Source organism: Procambarus clarkii, chromosome 26 (assembly GCF_040958095.1).
Source record: "Procambarus clarkii isolate CNS0578487 chromosome 26, FALCON_Pclarkii_2.0, whole genome shotgun sequence".
Classification (NCBI taxonomy): domain Eukaryota; kingdom Metazoa; phylum Arthropoda; class Malacostraca; order Decapoda; family Cambaridae; genus Procambarus; species Procambarus clarkii.
Genome location: NC_091175.1, coordinates 7026614 through 7046803, shown reverse-complemented (window position 1 = coordinate 7046803; position 20190 = coordinate 7026614). Strand labels below are relative to the sequence as shown.

Below are 20190 nucleotides of genomic sequence, written 5' to 3'. Positions count from 1 at the left end.
CAGCCCATCCTCCTGTTTTGATAGTACGGCGAGGCCTATAGTACATATACCGACGGACAGTGCAATTAGAAAGTAGAAATCGGTACTGTTGAATTTGGACAAACCGGAAAACGATTTTCTTCTTATGTTGCAAAGACAGACTAAACTAACCTAACCTAACCTTCCTAGGCCTAATACACGCTATCTGAGGCCTAATATAGTACATATATGTGCTATACTAGGCCTAGAAATATTTAAGATCTGTTTTTTAAAGTTTAATTTTTTCAGATTTTATAAAGTGAATAGTACAAAGTTCTTCTATCTAATGAACAAATATAGTTCTTCTATCTAATGAACAAATATAGTTCTTCTATCTAATGAACAAATATAGTTTTATCTAATTGCTCAGCACGTCAATGTTTGAACTATGGTGACCTCTGTAAATCTATAAACCTGAGATTATCAAGCGCGCTGAGTCACCTAGTTTAAATAATACAATTCCCTTGGCAAGCTCATCTTATGCAGAGGAAGGTAGGATCTGCGTGGCTATGTGGACACCAAGACCGTCGAACCTGACTGGAAAATGGATTTGGTTTCCTCTGTGAATCCTTGCAAAGAAGGTTGATAGTATTTTCTAACATTGCCTTCAGCAGCATGTGGTTCTCTTCACACTTTGGGCTGTTAGTGCATAAGTATACGGCAGAAACTAGGTTAATTTGGGAATGGATGAGTAACAATTATTAGAGTAAAGGATTTCCAGAAATTCATGGTGTGAGCAAACGGAAACTTATGATATCAGAGCTTATGATAATAAATAATTCACAAAAATCCTAAACATAAAGAATGATTATGTAATAAAAATATAATAAAGGGTTAGCAATAAATACAAACTTTAATAGTAATTTAATATTTATACAGAGGAAAAACATCTTTCACGAATACAAAATATTTTATAGATAAATCTGCTGAACTCTATAGAAATAAATTAATATTTCATTTATATAGTTACTGAACTGTTTAATACATTATCGTTAGAGAAAATTATTTCATTTATTATGAAGATAACGAAATTAATAACTATTCTTATTAAGATTTAAGACAATAAACCACACAAATTTTAATAATTTTTGTTCGTAGGAATATTGCGGCGCGGGTCCTAAACCTCTGCCTGGCCCACTTAAGTGTTATTCCTTTCTTGTTTCTGACTTAAGCAGCGGGATGTTAGCAGTAATGTGGGAGTCAACCGACGCTGCCTCTGCGTCAAGCCAACACTCTTAGCCTTAACTGATCACTTGCATCGGTGGGTCTAACAACCTAGACATATTATAGCCCAGGTGAGATACTGTGTAGAGTCCATTGATGGTTCTCCGCTGACGTAACTGTGATCATCAACGCCAGAACCTTCAACGTAGTTAATTTCTCAGAACCGAAGCTTTAAACTTAAAGCATCGGGTATATTGAACTAGTTCAAGTAGTTAGTACAAGGAAGGGGGGGGGGAAGGAAACTAACTAGTGTGAGTGCGAAGAGTCTAAAGCAATTCCATTCACCGGGGCTATATGGGTCTCGAACCCTGGACTTCACGAGCGTGAGGCCGTAGCACTATCCACTCGGCTTGAGGTCCAGGGTTCGAGACCCATACAGTCGAGGGCGAATGACATGTATATTTCCACGGAAGTGTGGAATGCAATTTATATAATCTAAAGCAATGTAACTAACGTCACCGTGCAAGAAGTTGTGCAAGATTGAGCTCTGGGCCTAGCATCCACGAGTCTGTATCCACTAGATCGCGAACCACTCGAACTTCCTTCCGGACGAAGCCGTTCCTGATTCCCTCCCGCCCTCCCTCCCGGCAGGTAGAGCTGGGGGAGGGCCGGGGGTGGTTCTGCAAGGGATTCGTCATTCTCGTGTTGAGTGTGGCGTTACCATAACACACACTTCCTGCTGGGGTTCATGGGCGAGCCGGGGACGCAGTTGAAGGCGGCGGAGAACTCTGGGGAGTTGTGGAGCGGCCCCAGGATGCGATAGTCAGCCGGAGAGTGGGCGTCCATCTCCAACAGGAACCTGAGGGCGTAGAGCGAGTGTCTGCTGCACCACACCTGACGGAGGAGCAGCAGCAGGAGGTGTCACCATAACTGTGCAGGAAAGACCAGTTCTCCACTCCCCCCCCCCCCCTGGCTTTTTATCTAAACCGGATGAGATGTGTGTTGTCCTCATGATACGATTCTAATGGCTTGACTTTCAGATGGCTAATTACTGATTGCTCACACACACACACACACACACACACACACACACACACACACACACACACACACACACACACACACACACACACACACACACACACACACACACTGTTGAGAGGGGGCATGAGAGAGCAGACCTCAACCTCCTCAAGCACAACTAGGTGACTATAACTAGGTGACTACACACCTTGCCGAAGCCAATAAAGAACAGTTGATCTGGCGTGTAGTGCTCCAAGCCCGGGAGCTTGAGCAGCTCAGAGTCCTTCTGCAGGCGGGTCCTGTAGGCCGCCCACGCCGCCCGCAGACCTGCCCGGGGGGAGGAGGTAAGGGGCCGCCCAATATTAACAACAATAATACCTTTATCAGTTATTACATTTTTAACCAAGTAAATTACAGTTAATTTCTAAAAACCAAACATAATATTTGAAAACATTTGGTCATTATCTCGGATATAAAAGTCGAGAAATTCACACTGTGGGAGTACAACTCTCGAAATCATCAACAGGTAAAAACAAGGCACTTCACTGCTCAACGACTGAGCAAGCAGGGTTAAAGAGAGATAGTGAGCCATCGTTGACAAGAGTGGAGAGAACATGTTTAACATCTCATAAGGAGAGACACCTTAATGGTTGTTAACACGTCATTTAACGATGGTAAAAACCACTAAGCTGGGACGTGTTGACTCTGACATCCTGCATGATCTGACACCCTGCATGATCTGACACCCTGTATGTTCTGACACCCTGCACACTAAGGGAGAAAGATCTTGGAGTTGATATCACACCAAACCTGTCTCCCGAAGACCATATCAAAAGAATAACATCAGCGGTCTATGCGAGGCTGGCTAACATCAGAACTGCCTTCAGAAACCTGTGTAAGGAATCCTTCAGAACCCTGTACACCACATATGTAAGGTCAATCCTGGAGTATGGAGCCCGTACCTTGTCAAGCACAATACGAGGCTGGAAAAAGTTCAGAGGTATGCCAATAGGCTAGTCCCAGAACTAAGAGGCATGAGTTACGAGGAAAGGTTGCCTGAACTGCACCTCACATCGCTGGAAGACGGAAGAGGTCGTGGAGACATGATCATCATATAAAATTCTCAGGGGAGTTGACAAGGTAGACAAGGCTGGATTATTTAACACGGGTGGTACCCGAACAAGGGGACACAGGTGTAAGCTGAGTACCCAAATGAGCCACAGGGACATTAGAAAGAACTTTTTTCAGTGTCAGAGTAGTTAGTAAATGGAATGCACTAGGAGGTGATGTGGTGGAGGCTGACTCCATACACAGTTTCAAATGTAGATATGACAGAGCCCAGTAGGCTTAGGAATCTGTACACCAGTTGATTGACGGTTGAGAGGCGGGACCAAAGAGCCAGAGCTCAACCTCCGCAAGCACAACTAGGTGAGTACACCCTGACACCCTGCACACTTACCGTCATTGTCTGCCACGTTCTCACCCTTGGTCTGTGCTCCGTTAATCTGTCAAAGGAAATGTTTGTGTTGTGATTAAAAAGATTCAGGAAAATGAAGACATGACAGAAACGACACAAACTAGTGAAGCACTCAGGATGAGCACCTCTGGAGCGGAGGCACCTCGTGTTCACCCTCTCCTGGTTCCGGGATCGATGTCCCCGCGGCCTCCTCTGGTTGTTGGTCTGGTCAACCAGGCTGTTAGACACAGCTGCTCGCACCCTGACGTATGAGTCACATTCCGATTGATCAAGTATCTTTTGGAGTTGTTTATACACTCCTCTTTTGAACACGACGAGAGTTTGACTAGTTATGTCCCTTTATAGGTAGTGTGTTGAGAAGGTGTCTCTCAGCGTACCTCTGCTTCTCAGTGGAGCTATTTTGCACTTCCTGCCATGCCTCTAGATCTCATAGGGAGTTATTGCCGCGTGAAGATTTGGAACCAGTCCCTCTATTATTTTCCAAGCGTAAATGATTGTATTTCTCTCTTGCCTACGCTCTAAGCTAAACAGTCAGGTTCATTTATTATGCACCCCATACCTATCCTGTGGGCGGTAGGGGAAAATGTTAGAGGCACGCAATGGCCCAAAACATCCGATATGAGGATGAGAAAAATATTGGGGACGAAAGAGGTCTCTCATAGTCCTTAGAAAATACTCGAAAGTCAAGGTTATATAATATAGAGTAGTATTATTAAGTAAATAATATTATTAATATTAATATTAAGTATTATTACTATTAAGTAGAGCAATATAAACTTGGTTATACACAACTGTATTAATATCAGTGGCACAGGACGTTTCTCCTATCGGAAAATATTAGAAATGTTGCCGGAGCAAAGGTTGAGGTCTTCTAAAGGGGAACAATAGAAGTTCCTGCATCTGATGTCAGCCTGATTATAACGGCTGTGGGTCTGTAAGCCACGCAGCCCGTCCTCCTAAGGTCTCCTAACGACAAGAAAACGGTCATTTTTTTTGTGTCCTCTTAAGACCTACCAGAAGACCCAAAACGGGACAGTACGTCACTTTCGACAGCCGCTTCCATTTTCTAGTACGACAACTTTTGGCCATATGTAACGCATACGAGTGAAAAGCAACGTTCTTTGTAGGAGGACAGGCTGTAGGAGGACAGGCTGTAGGAAGACAGGTTGTAGGAGGACAGGCTGTAGGAGAACAGGTTGAACAACCACCAGCAACAACCTCCCTCATTAGGCCATCAGTACGGAATCCTGCTCGTCGCCTAGTAATCCTTGGCGACGAGAGCAAAGAACTTCGGAAATTATCAAACCAAGAACTGGTTCTAACATACCCAAACAGGTGGCTAATGTTTAAGGGTGACATGAAGTAATTAGAGGAGTCGGCAGATATTATTAACCAACAATCCCAGAAATTTCAAAACGGTGAAAATTAGCGTTATATATTTTGTGTGTGTACCTTCATGCCTTTGGAGGGACGGTGGTGAGGCGGCAGGAGGTCGGCGGCGTCGTAGGCCGAGTACTGGTCCACGAAGCAATTGGTCCTGTTGGCATACTGCTGCAGCGTCTGGTTGGTCCACCAGTGCTTCAGCGCCCCGCTCCAGTCCCGGTGACGACCTGTGAGGGGCCCCACCAAGCGGCCAGGTGAGGCAAGGATTAGCTCAAGGTGGAGGCAAGAGTTAAGAGAAGAAAGAGGTAAGGGTTAGGCAAAGGAACAGGAAGTGTAAATATGAGGAAGGGATAGGTAGTGAGGGGAGAAGAGCGAACGAAGAATAGATGAGTAAGCGAGGGTAGAACAGTACTGTAGGTGGGTAGAGGGGAAAGGTAGGGTGAGTGAGAAGTGTGTTTGCAACAGAGAGGGAAGTGAGTTACACACTGGAAGGAGACGGTCACACAAGCAGTGATAACTCACCGTTGTTATCAAACCCGTGTGTTATCTCGTGGCCGATGATTGACCCGAGACTGCCATAGTTGAGACCCCTGATGGAAGTAAGGTTACATGTTACCGTGAGGTCAAAGCTACTATCGGAGCTTATCAAGCCAGCTATTTGTAAAGAGAGAGGTCACACACACACGACGTTATCTGGGGTCAAGGGTCGCCTTGGAGTTTACTGATATATTGGATGTGTTATTACAGATCATATGAGGCTCTTGTGCGCATTCAAATTAGGTCAAAGGTCAGACAGATCTATAAGGAAGAGCAGATGTTAGTTGAGACTGAATAAGTTTTGATGACACTGTGGATGAAGAAGTCAACGTTATGCGCAAACATGCGTCATCAGGTCAATATTTTACTATATCATCAATATATAATGTATACAATATGAAGTGCTGCACCTGTTTAGTGCACCTGGGTGTGTGTGTGTGAAGCACTTGGGTGTGGTGAAGCACCTGGATTAGTGAAGCACTTAGGTCAGTGAAGCACTTCTGTCAGTGAATCACCTGGGTGTGGTGAAGCACCAGGAAGTGGTGAAGCACCTGGGTATAGTATGGCACTTGCGTTAAGTGCACCTGGGTTAGTGAAGCATCTGGGTATAATGAAGCATCTGGGTATAGTGAAGCACCTGAGTTAGTGAAGCATCTGGGTTAGTGAAGGACCTGGGTATAGTAAAACGCCAGGATTAGTGAAGCACCTGGGAATAGTGAAATACCTGGGTTAGTGAAGTACTTGGATCAGTGAAGCACCTGGATATAGTGAAACACTTACCTGAGGTTCTCCAGGTGGAAGATGGGCGGCTGCAGCACTGCCGTGGGGATCACTGTGATCAAGAAACACATCACAATCTGTCCTACAGTTCCTTTAAATTAAGACTCACTTAAACATTAAATTAAGACTCACTTAAACAAATCATCACAGTTATCCATACTTAAATGAATCACCTCAAGGTAGCAAAAATTGTTCTATAATCCAACCCTAATTCAAGTCACTAAGCTGCGCTCTAAATATTCACCACCCGATAACATCTTAAGGTAAACAAGTCTTAAATGTGAGTATAATTTTAAGTCGGTGAGTGTAGAGATAATCAACAAGTCTGGTAAGGGGCCTTAAGGGAAAACGTGAGCTTTAATGGGAGACTATTGTAAACTTTAGGCTTCTCTACTGTTAGAACTTTATAGTGTATTCAAACCAGCCAGGAAGGTATACACTAGTTACTTTGATCAATACTATGTTGCTACACGGTCACAACACTGTAGACCTTGTGGTGTGTGGTCACAACACAGGATAAATCTATACAACATACTTACCAATAGTGTTGTGCAGAGGGCTGTAAAATGCATTCGTCTCCATGGGTCCTCTGGGCCACCTGGTAGTTAGTGGTAGTTAGTAGTAGTTAGTGGTTGTTAGGGATAACGACAACTAGTTATAGTTACACCATTGTAGTTTAAATGTTGAACGTTAACTTTCACAAATAATATATAAAGAGTATAGAAAAGTGTTGGTTGGACAAGGCAGTCAATATGCTACTAAGCTACTATTGCAATTAGTACCATTGTTATATCCCCCTACTATTGTAACTACAGTTATAACAACCGCTTCTACAACCAGGACACTGACTCTTGGGCTGGTGGAGGCTCCCGCAGGTGCAGGAGGGACCGGAGGCTGTGCCACGCTACCAGGGACGCCATGTTCCCGAAGTGGTCGCTCGCAGAAACCTTGGGCATCTGTAAAGATATGACAGTCACTATAGTCGCTAGCACGCCCTGCGTCACTTACAACGATGTATCATGCGTCACTATAGCCACGAGGACGCTCTGCGTCACCCACAACGATGTATCATGCGTCACTATAGCCACGAGGACGCTCTGCATCACCCACAACGATGTATCATGCGTCACTATAGCCACGAGGACGCCCTACGTCACTCACACAAGCATACAATACGTCAGTATGCTCATTTGAATAATGAAAATCACACAAGTTATCTGCTGCAATAAAAAAATAAAAGTTTAAGTAAAGAGAAAACGCTTCTTCAGAATAAGAAAACAAATTGAAAGCTTCTTCAGAATAAAACGAAAACAGAATAGAAAGCCAAATAAATACAAAACAAACTTATTTACACGTAAAACAAAAGAGATATAACTTTAAAACATCATAGGACGAAACTACAGTACTACGTGACTACAGCGTCAAATTTTGAAACTAAAAGATGAACTGAGGAAGGATTTAGACGCAAGCGATGTTCTAGAAGCCACGAGAGGAATGTTCTTCGGTACTTCGCATTTCTTCATAACTAGGAGACACTCCATTCACTGAACTGTGGAATTACAATTGTTCAGATCCATTTCCACGGGAGACATCTCCCGTCACGCAGGGGGCAGCCGCACCTCCACAGATCTCCAGTATCATCTATTGATACTGGTAATGGCTCAGAAGGGCCACCACTTACGGGCTATTCATGCTCGTGCCACCTTTTGGGTGGCTTAATCTTCATCAATCAATCAATCAGATCTATTTTAGTCGAGGAATGACTGCAACAAATACCTGAGATGAAGAGCGGGCGCTCGAAGGAGATTTTATGAGGCTTCGATCTCGCGTTCGAAGTCGGTACGGGAGAGGAAGGAATATTGGAGGATTATATTTGCAACGTCTACACAAAGCCACTTGGATATTGTGGCCACTTGGGCGTGACTGTTACGCCGAAGAGTGCTACAGAAAAAGGATGAAATATAAAGTATAACATATTAACTATGCCGCTTCCAACTCCGCCTGACTCACTCCCAGGTGGTACTCCTCCAGCAGGTGGTCGTCCCACACCAGGTCCGGGAAGGCCACGAGGTGCTGCATGTGATCCAGCTTCTTCAGCGCCGCCTGCTGCGTCTCGTTGTCCATCCACGAGGCTGAGGACAACATGTTCCTGAAGGCCGCTGACACGTCCTCCACGATCTCCCTGGCCTGCTCCTGGGGAACGGAAGAAAATTGAAAAAACTTGAAAAAAAGGTCACGAATTGGGCAGATGAATGGAAGGTTTGACGTCATGGGTGGTTAGGTTAGGTAATTAACAGGAGAGAGCGCTAAACAAGCATAACTATATAGTACATTGAAGGGCTATGATAGAGAATAGGAAATAGGGCCTGTCATATGAGAGGAAAGTAGATGGGATATGAAGACAGAATAGGAGCTGGGATATAAGGACAGAGTGAAAAACTGTAGCTATCCACAGGGACCATCGTTTCAAAGGCCTAGTCCGGAGTTCGTCAGAATATGCCATAACCAGGAGTTGATTGCAACGTCAATGAAGCTATTGTAAGGACAGATTATTGAAGATCAGAGCATGTTAAAGGTTACGAATAGCCAAGGTCTGCCAAAGTCAACCATCACTGCTGGAAGTTTTTGAAAGTCGTAGGTCACAGGAGTTCATAAATTTAGCAGAATAGATCAACGGCTGTTCAACTTGACCGAAGGCAATAATTGATCTGTCTATCAGCTCAGTGAGCTGTGTGCTGGTAGTGTGATCGTTGCCTTGATTATATGGGAAAACGTATAGGACCAAGAACTCACCTCCACCAATGAGATTTCTCGAGACACGAGAATATCTCGCACAATTGGCTGGTGTTTTCCACTCTGACCAATCATAGAGAGTCATATGTTACTTACTAACCATTGGCCATGACAGGTCACGTGACGTCAAGGCAAAAGTCATCGTAGCTTCCAAGAGGCGCCATTTTTGTTTTTGTTTTGTTTTAGACACAAAAATACAGTTTCTTACAACCAAAAATAGTAAAATATAAAATTTGTGCAGAAATGAACGAGATGTAGTTCCTGGTCACGGTACGTGTGTGTGAAGCATATTAGGAGGCACACTGGGCGTATAAAGTGAAGCTCATTGTGAGAAATAACTTTCATATTTCGAGAAATATAGGCCTAGGACCCAGCACTAGGCTACGCTATTCATCTCAATATTTGTCCCAGAAAACGATCCGCCAATCACTGTCCTTGTCGAGGGTCTGCAAGTGAAAGTGTGTGCAGGTGAGTGAGTGAGTGAGTGAGTGAGTGAGTGAGTGCGAGTGAGTGTACTCACCACATGAGTCCCGTTGGGGTGTTCCTTGCGGCGTCTGACGTAGAGGCTGGTCACCGCCAGGGGCACCAACATCCTCGTCTTCTCACTGCAGTCTTGCCAACTGACGCCGCGTCGTAATATATTAATGCACACTTATATACTCGAAGCAATGAATAATACAAGTGCTTTCGTGTGGATATTATACACACACACACACACACACACACACACACACACACACACACACACACACACACACACACACACACACACACACACACACACACACACACACACACATATATATATATATATATATATATATATATATATATATATATATATATATATATATATATATATATATATATATTTGTGTATGTCTATCTGATGGCTAATAAGGACCTGGGCTCGAACATTCAGTGCTTGTACAATTTTTGTTTCACAACATTGTGAAATAATTGATCATTTGCAGTGTGGCAGTGTGGCAAGTGAAACCCCTATTCATACCAAGGGATACAAGACAGACTAAGAACGTTCAACACCCTACGGACGAGCGCCAGTGGTTCTCTTGGAGTCTGACCTCGTTGAACCCAACCTATCGAACTCTTTACCAACCTGTCAATCACTCTGTGTCCAAGTCTTTAAAATATATTCATTTACTTGCTAATTTATTGTGATGAATGAGTTCCATTAAGTCAACTTCATACGCTTTCAGACCAGCTGTTACTCACGGCCTGGAGTTGGAGCGACCAAGCGACCTGAAATACACCATAGTTGTTACTGTATGTTTGTGGGCGGGCGTGCGGGCGTGCGGGCGTGCTTGGGTCGGTGTGGGCGTGCCGCTGATACAGGGAGAAGGTTGTTTATGTTTCACAGTTATATGAGACAGATAGGCTACACACACTTATCTTTGTCACACACACACACACACACACACACACACACACACACACACACACACACACACACACACACACACACCAAAACTAGAAGATAGAAAAAAAGAGGTGATATGATCACCACTTACAAAATACTAACAAGAATCGACCAAATTGACAAAGAGGAATTCCTGAAACCAACAACTTCACGATCAAAAGTTCACAGATTCAAGCTACGGAAACAAAGGTGCCGAAAAAAATATTATAAAGTTTTCTTTTGCAGAGTGATAGACGGTTGGAACAAACTAAGTGAGAAGGTGGTGGAGGCCAAGACCGTCAGTAGTCTTCAAAGCGTTATACAACAAAGAGTACTGGGAAGACGGGACACCACGAGCGTAGCTCTCATTCTGTAACTACACTTAGATCATTACAGCTCACCTGACGGAGGGGCGACGGAAGGGCACGTCTGAAGGGTTCGCCAGGTACCGGACAGTGGTCTCCTCGCCCATGTCCACCACCACCGGAAACAGCAGGTAGTTGGCTGCAGGTGAAACAGGTCAGAGGTCATTTAATTATGAATAATCACCGAAAATCTAGCATCATAGAAAATGGGGACGAATTGAGAGGGATGACTACAGCCAAAGAGGGTCACCCCCAAGGCGAACGTCGTCAGCAAACAATGCAATAATCTCCACTCTCGAATGTGCGTTAAACGTCAGTTTCTACGTCTGCTGTATTTCAGGCCTTGACCAGGTGAGGAATTAACTGGAATCAAGTTTACTTTAAAACAGGCCAACGGGCAAGTTCGAGGCTTAGGTCACGTATAATGAAGCAGATATTAAAGAAAAACTTCCTTAGAGACTAAGAATAAGATTAAAAATAAGACACAGAGAAGTCACAAATAAGGCCATAGAGATTCACATAAACTTACCTCGTCAACGGAGACAACGAAAAAGGGTTATCAAGGACCAACAGGACGTTCGAAGGAATAACGTAAAAGTTCACTAGAGTTCACGAAAGTTCACAACCCCCAACGAAAGAGTTAAGTGCATATACTTAAGATTAACAGGAAGCGTCAACAGGAATATGACAAGGTCAAGCAGGGATCACAAGATGAAAACAATCTTATACACATGGAAGTATGAGAGGATATGACAGACAGAAGATCAAGATACAGCTAACAAAGAGAGAGTGAAATATCAGCGACGGAAAATGAATAGAGGCGAAAGCGCCCTTCCTCCAGGAGCACCGCACCTATCGTTCTGGGAGGAACGTGCTGCAGAAGGCGCACCAGCTTAGCGAAGTACTCGGGCCGGTCCACGACGACAAGCTCCTCCCTGCTGATGGTGATGTTAGTGCCCTCGAACACCTCCGTCAGGTACGACACCCAATCCACCTGCAGGAGGCGTCTTAATGACATATCTAATCGTTCAATAATGAACAAAATAATCAAAAGTTAAATAAATGGAGATAATTTAGTTTAATTAGTTTATTAAGGATCGGCACCTTGTGGGTTGTAGAAGAAAAATAACCAAACCACACATCAGAAAATGGAGAAACGACGACGTTTCGGTCCGTCCTGGACCATTATTAAGTCGGAATGAAAACGTCGGTCCTTGCCGACGTTTCGGTTAGTCAGGACCGTCGGTCTTGATTGTTTCTCCATCTTCTGATGAATGGTTTGGTCATCATATCTTCAGCCACGTTATTATGGCTCATTGTCTGCTTGTAGAAGAGATGTTTCGGTCACATGATGGTTCAGGTAATGTAGCCAAATGATCTCTTAAGCTAAACTGCTTACATTTGTTGCAAACCTGCTGCATGCACCTATCATTTGCCTGGTAGATGGGGATGGAATTACATGTTGTTGTTGTTGTTTTAGATTCAGTTACTCAGAACAATAAGTTCCAGTAGCACGGGCTATGGTGAGCCCGTTTGGGATTACAGTAACGCGGAAGCTACCTATAGTAGACAAAAAATTGGTATACGTGGCTAAGAATTTGTATGGTATATAACTTTATATTAAGTATTTATATATTTTTAAACATTTGAAATAGCGCTATCTATAAATTGTTGATTTTTGGTTTTCAACATTTCGTTATACAGTGATGCAGGATGTACGAATACTTTTCCCGACAGAGAGTGTACATTTCGTCACTATCTGCATCCGCAGATGCAGATAGTGGTTAAACTATATATTCTGGTCTGATGGTTGAATAAGTATGCCAGGAGCAGCTAAGGAAACGAGCAGGTCATACCGCTCTCTCCGCTAACGTTTTCTTCCACCTAAATTCATAATAATAATGAGAACGGGAGGCAAAGAGGAGGGGGGACACTAGTAACATCAGTAGAGATCTGACCACAGAGCGCGGCGGCCAGTCAATATTGCTATCTTACTAGCAGCTATCTTACTAGCAGCTATCTTACTAGCAGCTATCTTACTAGCAGTTATCTTACTAGCAGTTATCTTACTAGCAGCTATCTTACGCAGTGTTTCCTTGACGTCCACATCTTTTTATTTTTGCCAGGTGAGTCATTTCTTGCTGTTATTCTTGTATTGCATGTAATGAGTATCCAAAATAACTTGTTTATATATATATATATATATATATATATATATATATATATATATATATATATATATATATATTTATTTGTTTATTTATTTATTTATTTATTTATACAAGAGTTGTTACATTCTTGTACAGCCACTAGCATGCATAGCGTTTTGGGCAAGTCCTTAATCCTAATTTTCACACACACACACACACACACACACACACACACACACACACACACACACACACACACACACACACACACACACACACACACACACACACACACACCAGGAAGCAGCCCGTAGCAGATATCTAACTCCCAGGTACTTATTTACTGCTAGGTGAACAAGTGCATCAGGGTGAAAAAAACTCTGCCCATTTGTTTCCGTCTCCGCCAGGGATCGAACCCGGATCCTGAGGACTATGAACCCCCAAGGTCTGTCCACTCGGCCCGCAGCCCCTGTTATTCTCACTATTTAATTTATTAATACTATTTTTGGCATACTGAAATGGTATGTAACTTGTACTAGAGATAATGGGAAAATAACCCAATTATAACATGTTGATATATGTATCCGTTGATAAGGTTCAGGGCGTCGGATGTACACTGTAAACACGAACTTGTTATGTGATTCTTTTGTTTAGTTGGTAGATTAGGGTTAAACATATAAATTAGATACTTTGAGTGAGGAAAGACCTGGGTAAATACTGGTTTTTAAATAGGGATGTTGCTTTATGGAATAAATGTACTAGTGGACTAAATGGGCTTATGGATTAGTGGCTTTACAAGATTGTAAATACTATGCTATGTATTCTCTCAAACCCAATGTACCTTCTTGTATATAAATAAATAAATAAATAAAAATAAATAAATAAATAAATTACCGGGTAACATAATAGATTCGATTACTAGAGTGTTTCAAGCGTAGGTTAGAAATATATTAAAGAATTTTGGCTGGATTTGAATAGGAGCTGCATTGAATGATTCAATAGGCCTTCTGCAAATCAGGCCGCCTGATGTAAAAATGATCCTGTAGACCAAGCGTTAGGACACAACTCAGAGGGCAGATGTCCTAGTGTAACGATACACACTTGATGATATACTGGACTTGCACCCAAGAGTGAATATGTAAAGCATCAGTTATAAACTGTATGTAATGTAACTCAGTGAAAGCATCTTAATCACCTTCAGTGGTTAAGTGCTTAATAACTCACTAGTTTCTATAGCAGCTATCTTACTCTGTCAAAGTAGGATAGACATATATGTATGTGTGTGTATGTATATATGTATATACAGGATATGTGGAAGCTGGTCAGAATTGCACTTCACCTTTGTAAACGCACATTAAGGGTACTATGTAAAAAGACACCTCGAACACTGTTTATGTTGGACAGACATTAATCTGTGTATTTGCTGAAGGCTTATATACTTATGAATGTAGGTTAGATCAACATTTTAAAAGCACTACAATCACCTGTGGTTGATTGTTCAACAAATCACTAACTATATGTTTAACGGATCTCTAACCCTGCCCATGGAGGACAGAAGAAAATGTACAGATGCTGGTTAGCATTGTAAATGTGTGGCCACGTCTGTGGTAGAGAATAATAATAGAACAAAAAAAAAGATACTTGCTCTATGCAATCGTCGCTGTGTCTCTAACCTTGAAGGAGGAGTTGACGGCGTCAGTGAGAGCCTGTAGCTCCTTGACCGGGATGGGGTTATACACCTCCCAAGGGTCCTCCAGCAGCGGGGACGAGGAAGTGATCTGGCCAGAGAGGGAAGAGTCAGAAGTGAGTGAGTAATGAAGGCCTTGAGAGTCTTGCAAGTTGTCGGTATTGTTTGAGAGTTTCCGGAGAGTTTCCTCTCTCTCGCTCTCACCTCAGCCACCTGCACGTAGAACTGCCACAAGTCGTCGATGTCGTTGTAGAGAGTGGTGAGGTGGGTGCGGTTACCGAGCTTCCCCGCCTCCTTTAAGAGCTCCTCGCCCGTCATTCTCATGTAGGTGATCTGGCTGGCCTTGTGCTCCACCGAGGAGAAGGAGGCGTTGGGGGTGTCGGGAATGAGGTAGCTGCGACGGAGAGGCAGCAAGCCCTCACTCAGCTAGTGGGCAGAGATGAAGCGTGAGGGGCGGGCCTTAGTGAGTGAGGGAGAGTGTGAGGCGAGAGGAAGGGAGTGAGGGAAGATTGGAAAGTTTTGAAGAAAAATGTAAACACAAAGAACACATTATTTTCATTGGGTACAAAATTCCCAATCACCACCCAACAAACAGGTGAGAGAGAGATATGGAGGACGGATTAGACTCACTTCTCACCCTCCTCATTCACTACTCGGGTGGCCGACTCACTATATAACCCCTTCCTGCCTCATGACTCACGTATATGAGGGAGATGGAGGTATTGAGACTGTCCGGCCCCACGGTGAGGCTCACAAGACTCTGGCTGGCCAGCCTCCTCCGCAGGGCAGCCAGGCTCCTCATCACCTGGAACCCCTCGCCTGTCCACTCGGGCTCCAGCATGGGTAGGCCTCCTTCCCTCCCCAGCAAGTCCAGCAGAGGCCGTAGGCCTACCTTCTCCCACATGGCTGCAGAAGGGTATAATGACACAGCCTAAGCTAGTCTGAAGATCTGCACCTCTGAACTAGAGGGTACCTCATAAATAATGAATAAATCAGTAAATAAACAAATGATAAACGAAGAAGGAATTGATTGATAGAAAACCCACTGATCAGCAATACAGTAAATGATCAATAAAGAGAATTAATATCAATATATTCTATTGTAGGTTCAAGTACTCAAGTCTGGAAGCAGATGTGTGAGGCAGGTGTGGTAGACAGGTGTGTTAGGCAGGGGGTGGGAGACTGGTGTGTGACAGGTGTGGGAGGGAAGCACTCACAGTCGTTGACACAGGCCTGGTAGATGGTCTTGGAGGCGGTTATGGGGAAGGGCTCATCTGCGCCAGGCTCCTCCTCCAGCATCCCTGAGGGAGTATAACATTATCCCGTCACTGTCAACTGTCAAACGTCAGCTGTCACTGTCAATTATCACTCGCGCCAAGTGCGGTGGTGATGGTGAAGACTATGGTGGGGTGAGACATGAATGTTTCACCTCACTATGTCATAGACATAGGTGTGACATAGACATTATGAGACATAAGGGAGGTCACAACTCACCCCTGAGGTCAAGCAGAGTCTGCTGGTCCAGGACGTTAAACACTCCCCAGCGGAACCTGCCCTCGGGGATGGGGTTCTCGCGGCGCCAGCCCCCGCACGCGAACTCCGCGAAGTTCTCACACGGCGAGACGTCCTCGTTCAGCGACCTCAGGATATCACCAGCTGCGGGAGGTCAAGGTCAGGAGAGGTCATCGAACAGGTGTTGCAGAGTCACGTGTTACTGACAGGGTCACGCCCGCGAGGGGACGGAGGGAGGGGGGACCTAGTGAGATGAAGGTGAGGTAGTGAGGTGTGACCAGGTGCTAGGGAGAGAAGTGAGGTAGTGACCAGGTGTTAGGGTGAGTAGTGATGATGATGCTCACCTGTCTTGACACACTCGGCGCTCAGGCAGGTGTTGTTGATGACGTCAGACCCCCTCCGCGCATCTGTATAGGACAGGTATACAGTTGTTTACATACCTTTAAATTAGTCAGTCTCTCTGAAACCCCCTCCACACCTTCCACACCCTCTACACCCTCTACACCCCCCACACCCTCCACACCCTCTACACCCTCCACACCCTCTACACCCTACAGCGCCAGCAGGAGGAGCACCCACCTAGAGAGAGCGCCAGGAGAGCCGTAGCGAGGGTGAGCACCAGCAGCGTGAGGGCGGAGATGGTGAGCACCAGCACCCTCTCCCGGGGCGGCGTCCCCTCCACCCACCACCCACACACCCTGCAGGAGGGCGTGGCCGTGTCAGTGGACACACGATATTAAATAAGAAAAAAGTGGAGGAGACGAAGGAAAGACAGATAAACACAGATGACAGGGAAGAGAGTGTGAACAAAGACAAAGGAGAAAGAATTTGTATTTTTCGCGTTAAACTTCATTCAGTTTTCAATGTCCACCCAGGCGGAGGGGGCTAGGGATGACGAGGGGTGGAGGGACTTAGTGACTCTTGGTACAGGTCAGGACTCTTAGTGACTCTTGGTACAGGCGGTCAGGACTCTTAGTATGGGAGGTTCAGGACTCTTAATTCAGGTTCGTGACTCTTGGTACGCGAGGTCAAGCCACTTAATGACTTCCTATATAAGAGGTCAAACCAATTAATAATATTCTGGTACAGGAGGTTAAGGATGACTTGACAGGCCACTTACCCGGGTCCCTGATGGAGTGTGTAGCTGCTGCCTCGCCGCCTCCAGGAGAGTGGAGGCGGCGCTGCTGGGCCCTGTCTGGAGCGGCCCGGATCCGTGCCAGGTCTTGGGGCCGTTACAGCTCCTTCGTGGTCCGTTGTAGGGCTCCTGGTGTCTGACGCGGGTCCTGGGGGCTCCTGGAGTAAGGCTGCAGGACCCAGATATCCTCCCCCGGGGTCCTGTAGCGTCCCCGTCGGCCTGGAGGAAGATTAGTTTGCCATGTAACTTAAATTATTATTGTGTATGACTTATATATAATCAATTTTCGATAAGATGAATCACTGTTTTATATAACAGAATATTTTTCCATATTCACGTGATGGAATAAGAACAATAATTGGTGTTCATATAATCATACAACACTGTATATCTATAGGAATTTTGTATCGTTAAGCAACAACTGTGTCTGTATTACACGGATAAAGTATACATAGATAGGTGTACCCCGGACGCGTATCCTGTATATACTTTTTTTTTGCAGGGATATTCCTGCGCGGACACATGTCTTAAAATGTTTGGCCCGAGTTCCGTAAATAGAATTTATAAGCAACGCTTTCCCATTTGAGATGAGATAGGCCATAGGTAACATATAGGCAATATATATATATGATAGGATGTGAATTATTTACTGATAATTTTTTGCTTCATAATAGTTACTCATCAAATAAACATCATTTTCTGCTTTAGAAACAGAAAACTGATGCAATAGATGTTCCTTGAGGGACTCAGTTGTTTCGAGGGAGGGTCCACGATCCACGAATTTCGGGTTTTGGGTTCACTATTCACCATTGACTTGGTATGGGGGTCCGACACAGTAACACGTCCCATTATTTGATTGTGTATAAAACTAATCTGAGCATCCTTCCCTCGTACAATGGGTGCAAAACTATCTGGCTCTCTCATGGGGGTGACGTGGATGACAATCATCTCTCATGAACCATGGGTATGACGTCCTTACGAACTATCACCGTGTTAATGGCTTAGTCTGCCGTTAGATGTGAAGGAAGGAATATTTAAGAAATTGCACCCGGGATCTTTAATACAGATATAAATGGAAAGAGACGAGATAAGCATCTTGAGGAGCATCGTAGTCAACTGGAACGGCAGCGGAAATGGTACCATCAATACCGATAGAGATAAAGCTATTGGAAATGAAATTAGAGATGAACCAAAAAAGATTATTTAACTCAATGTTTTAGAATATGACAGTTCGAGGCAATTTAATTGAAGGAATGAAAAACTGAAAGCTGATTCGATCCACATCATGTGCCAATGACTTTTGCATAGTTGAAGGGACTTTCATTAGAATAAAGTGAATCAAAGGAAGATTCCAAGAAGGACGTTGTAATTGTTGTTGTTGATAACGGATTTGGGACAGCTATAATGACCAAACTACACATCATAAAGTGAAGAACCATCGTTAGTGACTCATTGACTGCATATAGGGACAGCTACAGCACAGGGCCGTATGCTCCCCTCTACAGACCAGCTGACTGTGGTAAACAAACCCTCCAGGACTCACAATGGCGGCGCAACCTGAATCGTGTTGTAATTGGTCGACAATTCTATTCCATTTGGTGACTGGTTATTCCTGGTGGCGTCTCGTGATTGGCGCGTTGGATGGTCTACGGGAGTCATGATTGGCTGACGTTCGTCGTCGGCGGTGTCTGGAGACAACTGTCTTCGAAAACTGTTCAGTGTATTCATAGATGTGTTCTTTCCGAACGCCACTCTCTCGTCAATGTTCTCATCAATAGATTGTTTCTTTTATTATTATTATTATTATTATTATTATTATTATTATTATTATTATTATTATTATTATTATTATTATTATTAAATTTGTATCAGGGAGCCGTATTCTTTCTTACTTTTGACTACTGACATTTCTAGCACCTTTATACCTGAATAACTGAAAATGCAATCGATATAAAAATATTAATTGCTCTATAGAATCGGCGTGGCCACGATGTCATTTTGTTTATCACTGAACATATGTTTTAAGAATTGTACAGATGAATACTGTCCCTTATATGCAGATACTGACAACGATATATAAGCCTTGGCCTATAAGCCAAGTCAAGACAATCGACTTGAGAATGGTCCAGGACGGACCGAAACGTCGTCGTCCCTTCAATTTCTAGTGTGTGGTCTGGTCAACATACTTCAGCCACGTTATTGTGACTCATCGCCTGCATAAGCCTAACGTGTACTGTATATATATAGACTGGCTGCCTGTCCCCCGAAACAATGAATTATTATTATTATTATTATTAAAATTACGTTTTAATAATGTTATAATATTCACGTATATTATGTGATCATGGCCACTATACTGCCTCATTGTCATCACTCTCTTCACCACCACTTTGCCACCACTATCACCATCATTACCTATTCACTATGTCACCGTTACAGCTGCCCCCCCTGACACTACTATCAGGACTATCCTTCACTATCATAATCCCCACCACCACTTATATAATTTAGCATCACCACTGCTCACAACCACTAACCTCCCGCACCACTACTGAACTCACCATACCTCCCCTCACTACCACTATTACCTCCCCTCACTACCACTATTCCCATCCACCACCACCACTTCTACTACTAGTACCATCACCACTATTCCCCACCACTAGAAAAACGCCACTGGAAGGACATATATAATTCCGCCACAGTGAACTCATCCACTTGAGTTCCGTTTATCACAAACCGTTCTCCT

General features: G+C 44.0%; 1 protein-coding gene across 3 annotated transcripts; it reads right to left on the bottom strand.

Annotated features, from left to right (window-relative positions):
- Nucleotides 1-870: 870 nt before the first annotated feature.
- Nucleotides 871-20120, bottom strand: LOC123756721 (endothelin-converting enzyme homolog). Of its 3 annotated transcripts, none has more exons than XM_069331819.1 (23): nt 20083-20120; nt 18985-19226; nt 17427-17660; nt 16886-17004; nt 16651-16713; nt 16289-16450; nt 16012-16095; nt 15495-15700; nt 14999-15220; nt 14781-14885; nt 11810-11951; nt 10994-11096; nt 10409-10435; nt 9696-9795; nt 8393-8575; nt 7232-7338; nt 6922-6980; nt 6383-6434; nt 5588-5655; nt 5135-5292; nt 3665-3710; nt 2414-2532; nt 871-2076 (listed from the first exon to the last, which is right to left on the bottom strand). In XM_069331819.1, the coding sequence occupies exons 1-23, from the start codon at nt 20083-20085 to the stop codon at nt 1900-1902; spliced, it is 2781 nt and encodes a 926-aa protein (XP_069187920.1). In that variant the 5' UTR covers nt 20086-20120; the 3' UTR covers nt 871-1899. The 3 variants fall into 3 exon arrangements, with proteins under 3 accessions (XP_069187920.1, XP_045595946.2, XP_069187921.1); XM_045739990.2 differs by having other exon boundaries at nt 18985-19374; nt 20083-20113; XM_069331820.1 differs by lacking the exons at nt 871-2076; nt 5588-5655 and having other exon boundaries at nt 2441-2532.
- Nucleotides 20121-20190: the final 70 nt, after the last annotated feature.